The sequence below is a fragment of the Alexandromys fortis genome, unplaced genomic scaffold (genome assembly GCF_014885135.2).
Source record: "Alexandromys fortis isolate MF-2015 unplaced genomic scaffold, M_Fortis_MF-2015_v1.1 scaffold_25, whole genome shotgun sequence".
Taxonomy (NCBI): Eukaryota; Metazoa; Chordata; class Mammalia; order Rodentia; family Cricetidae; genus Alexandromys; species Alexandromys fortis.
The window spans coordinates 4061466-4067544 of record NW_026067904.1 but is presented as its reverse complement, the minus strand read 5'-3'; the positions used below and the strand labels follow the sequence as shown (position 1 = coordinate 4067544).

General features: G+C 43.0%; 1 protein-coding gene across 1 annotated transcript in view; it reads left to right on the top strand.

The window, feature by feature from the left end:
* Positions 1-2521, top strand: part of Polr2d (RNA polymerase II subunit D) — a 7360-nt gene extending 4839 nt beyond the window's left edge. Inside the window, exons 3-4 of the mRNA XM_050135108.1 lie at positions 116-211; positions 1548-2521. Of these exons, the coding sequence (XP_049991065.1) occupies positions 116-211; positions 1548-1626 (175 nt within the window). The 3' untranslated portion in view covers positions 1627-2521. The remainder of the gene's footprint in view (positions 1-115; positions 212-1547) is intronic.
* The last annotated feature ends 3558 nt before the right edge of the window (positions 2522-6079 follow it).

Genomic DNA, 6079 nt, shown 5'->3' with positions numbered 1-6079 from the left:
ACATTTTTATACAGTATAGAACATATTTTGATCATACTCACTTCTCCCCATTGCTATTCTTGTTTCACTCCCTCTTTTGCTTATCTTCTTATATTTTTATTTTTTCTATAAACAGCTTGCTTCTTCAGAAAAAGCTACATAAGTTTGAGTTGGCCTGTTTAGCTAATCTTTGCCCAGAGACTGCTGAGGAGTCCAAAGCTCTGATTCCAAGGTTAGTACCTGATGGGACAAGTTTTCTCTGTGTTGTATAGATTTCTTTAAGCGAAATTGCTAGATCTAAATGTTGTACATTTAATATTTGGGTTGATGAAATGAACAAGAATGTAATTTTATGGTATTTGAGAGATGCTTTGGGGGGGGTGGTTTTGTTGTTGGTTGATGGCAGTCTCAGGTAGCCAAGACTTTCCTTGAGCTCTTGATTGTCCTGCTTCCACTTGTCAAGAGCTGGGATTCCAGATGGGAGCTGTGAGCAGTAGTTTGAAGGGTTTTGTTTTGTTTTGAACATTTATTGTTTACGTATGTGCATGCACATGCATGTGTATGTGTCATATTAAGCGGGTGAAGGTCAGTGGACAGCTTGGGGTAATCAGTTCTCTTCCTTTACCGTGTAGATTCTCAGGATCAAACTCAGGTTGTTAGATTAATGGCAAGCAGACTTCACCAGCTGGACCATCTTGCCAACCTGAGAATAATGGTTTATACCATACTGACAGGAAGTATATGGAACAGTGGCAGAGCTCTTGCCTAGTGTGTGTGAGGGTCTGAGTTGATCTCCCTGCACCTCATAAAAGAGCATAAGAAACAGAATTCTGATACACCACAGGTAGTAATAGAACAATTTTACTATGTCTGGTAAAATCAATGCACTATTTCTCATTACCTAAAAATGTATTCCAGTATTCACTGTAGTATTGGTGATAACAGATATTGGACACAATCATTAAGTCAGTCAACAAGTGAATGACTGAAAAATGGGTCATTGCAGGGCTTGTTAGTTGGTGCTTTTAATCCCAGCAAAGGCAGGCCCATCTCTGTGAGTTCCAGGCTAGCTGGGGTTGTATAATGAGACCCTGTCTCAAAAAAACCAAGCCAAACTAAAATAAAACAGAAATTTAAATCATGTTTGACTGTTAAGGCTTTTAAAAATCTTTTATAAACAAACAAATAAAATCTTTCATATATTTGCACTTTTCAGTGTTTCTATAAGAGAATATGGAAAAGAAATTTAGCTTAAAAATAAAGGTGGTAGGGGGCTGGAGAGATGGCTCAGTAGTTAAGAGCATTGCCTGCTCTTCCAAAGGTTCTGAGTTCAATTCCTGGCAACCACATGGTGGCTCACAACCATCTGTAATGAGGTTTGGTGCCTTCTTCTGACCTGCAGACATACACACATGACAGAATATTGTATACCTAACAAATAAATAAATTAAAAAATATTAAAAAGGTGGTAGATCTAAATGAGCTGCATTCAGAAATGAACCCTCTTTGAAAAACAGTGGGAAAACTGGCAGTTGCTGAATCGCTTAAGTTTGTTGGTCTTCTTGCAGTCTGGAAGGGCGTTTTGAAGATGAGGAACTGCAACAGATTCTCGATGATATCCAGACCAAGCGCAGTTTCCAGTACTGATGTTCACACCCTGCTCCTCAGATTGCTCAGAACGCCACCACATCCCAGCCTGGTCAGCCTCACCCAGGAGTGCTGAAGCAGAAGACACTTGGGTCACTTTGCTTTATTGAGATCTAATGTCCCTCTGTGGTCCTCAGACTCATGATACGCCTCCTGCCTCACTCAGCCAAGTGCTGGGATTACAGGCGTGAGCCAACACTCAACAGCTTGGCTTTTTGGAGCGAAAAGGCTGGCTTGGTGATGGTTTTGGTTGCTGTTTCCACAGTGGCTATTGGACCATAGTTACTGTGTTTTCTTGGTGCAACCTTGTAAGGGCTGCAGTCTGGAACCTGTGAGGTAGAATGATGTGTTGACTGTCTCTTACCTTGGTGGTTTTGGAGCCCATGTTGTTCTTTGTTCTTGTCATTTAAATTTTTGATGTAAATATAGTTTGTAGTTTTTTAAACTAAACTGTTATACAAAATCTTGTATAGGGGAAGAATGTTCTTATCTAGTTGCAAATAGGAGAGGTAAATCAGAATTTTTTTTTTTTAAAGAATTTCATTTCTTTATTTCTGGGGAGGGGGTACACGATCCATGGCATGTGTGTGGAGAAGAACTTGCAGTAATCAGTTCTGTCCACTATGTGGACTTTCAGGATTGAAATCAAGCCATCAAGCTTGGTGGCCAGAACTGTTACTCACTGGGCCATCTTGCTGGACTCTAAATTATATTTTATTTACTTATTTATTTTTGCAACGATAGAGATTGGACCAAAAAGCCTTGTATATGCTGAACAAGGGCTATACCTATGAGTAACATTCTATCACTGAAGTTCCTTTTGTTTCTGTTTGTGTTGTTACATGTGTGAGTGTGTCTGTCTATGTAAGGAGACTAGCAAAGGACATTGGATGTATACCTATTGTCTTGGGATTTTTATTGCTGTGAAGAGGCACTATGACCATGGCAACTCTTTTTTTTTTTTCCTCAAGACAAGGTTTTTCTGTGAAACAGTCCTGACTGTCCTGAAACTCAATCTGTAGACCAGGCTGGCCTCAAACTTACAGAGATCTGCCTGCCTGTGCCACCTAAGTGCTGGGACTAAAGGTGAACACCACCACCTCCTGGCTACCATGGCAACTCTTTTTGTTTGTTTGTTTGGTTTGGTTTTTCGAGACAGGGTTTCTCTGTGTAGCTTTGAAGCCTGTCCTGGTACTCGCTCTGTAGTCCAGGCTGGCCTTGAACTCACAGAGTTCCGCCAGGCTTTATACCACTCCTCCACCCCCAAGTGCAGGGATTAAAGGTGCGTGCCACCACTGCCTAGCTCGGTATTCCTTATAAAAGGAGCATTTAATTCAGGTGCCTCGCTTACAACTTGAGATGTTCAGGTCATTGTTATAATTGGGGAGAACGTGGCATTGTGCAGGTAGACGTGGTGCTGGAGCTGAGAGTGCTACATTTTACAGGCAACAGGTCAACTGACTGACCCCAAACAAAGCTTAAGCAAAAGACCTTAAAGCCTGCCCCCAAGTGACGCACTTCCTTCAGCAAGGCCATACCCACTCCAACAAAGCCATACCAAATAGTGCCACTCCCTATGAGATTATGGGGACCAATTACATACAAACTACCACACCTGTATTTATGCCCTTTGAAATGGGGTCTCTCTCACTGAACCCAGATCTAGGCTGGGTAGCTAACAACCCCCAACAACCCTGTCTCCACTTCCTTGATCTTTGACATTGGGGTTAGAGGCACGTGCGGGTACAAGACAGCAGTCTTCACTTATTTAGTGCTAATGATACAGACTCCAGTCTTCATGCTTGCACAGCAAGTGCTCTTACGGAGTCACCCCCGCCCCCCGCCCCCCTGAAATGTTAAAAGACTGAGAATACAGTTGTTAGAACTTTGGAGAATGTAAGGATGCACACCATGGGAAGCACTTACCCCAGCATCCCTTACCCTTGCTGTAGATGCACCTAATCCTGGAGGTAAGGGGCTGTCTGGAAGACTGTATTTGGAGCGGCCTTGAAAGGGGTGTGTATAGTCACCTTCAAACGAAGGTCTTTCCTTCATAGACTAGATTAGAAGACCTAAACTCTGAAGACTTTTCATGAGATGTCTAATTGAAACCTCTGGTTTGATACTTGTCACTAGTATTCTGTTCATATAGTGATGGTAGGAGTCTTTTTCAGTGTTGGAAATCCAGACCACTATGCTGCTGTCTTGGTTAGGGTTTGTATTGCTGTGAAGAGACCACAGCAACTCTTTTTTTTTTTTTTTTTTCCGAGATAGTGTTTCCCTGCTTAACCATCCTAGCTCCTAGCTGTCCTGGAACCCACTCTGTAGACCAGGCTGGCCTCGAACTCGCAGAGATCCATCTGCCTCTGCCTCCCGAGTGCTGGGATTAAAGGCTTGCGCCACCACCGCCCAGCTTATTTTTAATTTTTTTTAAATATTAATCAGAGCCTAGTAAGTAGCAAGAACTGCCTTTCGTGTTATTAAAGACACTTTCTCCCCCTTTCCTATGTGTGCCTTTTAGTTACATTTGAATTATGTCCAAAGGAACAGTCAACTGATTGACACCAAGACTCATCTGTTTTGTTTTGTTTATTTTGAGACACGATCTTTTTTTTTTTTTTAATTTTTTTTTTCGAGACAGAGTTTCTCGGTAGTTTTTTGGTTCCTGTCCTGGAACTAGCTCTCGTAGACCAGGCTGGCCTCGAATTCACAGAGATCCTCTTACCTCTGCCTCCCAAGTGCTGGGATTAAAGGTGTGCGCCACCACCGCCCAACCCACAACAACTTATAAAGGAAAACATTTAATTGGGGTGATGACTTACATTTTCAGGGGTTCAGCCCATTATGGTGTTGGCATGTTGGCGTGTAAGCAGACATGGTGCTGGAGGAGTAACTGAGAGTCCTACATCTTGCAGACAACAGGAAGTCGCCTGAGATACTGTGTGGTATCTTGAGCATGGGAAACCTCAAAGTCCACCCCCACAGTGACACACTTCCTCCAACAAGGCCACACCCACTCCAACAAAGTCACAGCTAATAGTGCCACTCCCTATGCCATTCTGGGATCAGTTACATTCAAACTACCACACCTGGGTGTCTCAGGAGAAAGAGACTGACAGATCCCGAGTTTGAAGTCAGCCTGATGTTATACATAGCAAGTTCCAGGACAGCCAAGCCTACATAATGAGACCCTTTCTGGGGGTAGGTGTGGAGCGAAGGAAAAAAAATGAAAAAAAAAAAATTCTTGATAGCTCAGGAGTCCTGTGGGCCTCCTCCCTGTTTCTTTCATAAGCGTCTATTAACAGGCCAGATCTCATGGAGTCCTACAAGTGATAACTGGCCACTATGATTCTAGATGGTGGTGCTCAATGCCAGCTTCAAGGAAACAGCTACGCAATGGGAGAAAATGAAGCCAGGTGTTTTCCATCACTGATGAGTTCAGGTCGTTAGGATGCTCTGTGGAGGAGTGATGAGGCCTGTGGAGCCAGGAAAGAACCTGCTTACAAAATGTGCAGCAGGTAATGGTCCCAAACCAGGCATGGCTGCAACAGAAGAGTGTCTCGGGTCAGCATGGAGCTGTACAGAGAAAAGCGAGAGGATACCATGTGAAGAAGCAGCCATGGAGCAGACCTGAAGAGTGTATGTCTGTGCTTAGGATGATGCTGCAAAACATGGAGAAATTCACTTCCTGGAGTGTGGAGAAGAAATGGGGTCCAGTAGCCAGCTGGGAAGTTTGGCAGGCACAGGAAAGAATGCAAGGGATGTGAGGAGGGTTTGTGTGAGCAGACAGTAATGGAGCCCTTTTTAAGACAAGTGTCACAAGGTTTATTTACATATCCTGCACACCTACTGAACTGTCTATCCAAAGAATACTTTGTATTCAGAAATCAAATATTGTGTCTTTTTACATAATAAAATGTGTGTCTCGGTCAGGGAACAACTAGTGGAAATGGGTTTTCTTTCTACCATTTGGGTCTTTCTTGGGTTGTCAGGTTCAAGGCAAGCACCCTTATCTGTTGAGCCATCTTGCTGGCCCAAATATCTGTCTGTTACTTGTTGGTTTGTTTGAGACAAGGTCTCACTATGTATCCAGGCTGTCCTGGAATTAATACCAATCTGACTGCTTCCTGAGTGTTGGGATTATAAAAGAATTTACTTGGCCAAACATTTATAATCTTGTTGCTGTTACAATAACAAGATCATTGCCAGAAAGGGATGTGATAGAAAAGAATATGAAATAAGTGTAGGTGTAAAAGGATCAGGAGCTCCAGGGTGGTGGTGGCGCACGCCTTTAATCCCAGCACTCGGGAGGCAGAGGTAGGCAGATCTCTGTGAATTCGAGGCCAGCCTGGTCTACAAGAGCTAGTTCCAGGACAGGAACCAAAAAACTACCGAGAAACTCTGTCTCGAAAAAAAAAAAATTAAAAAAAAAAAGACCATGTCTCAAAATAAA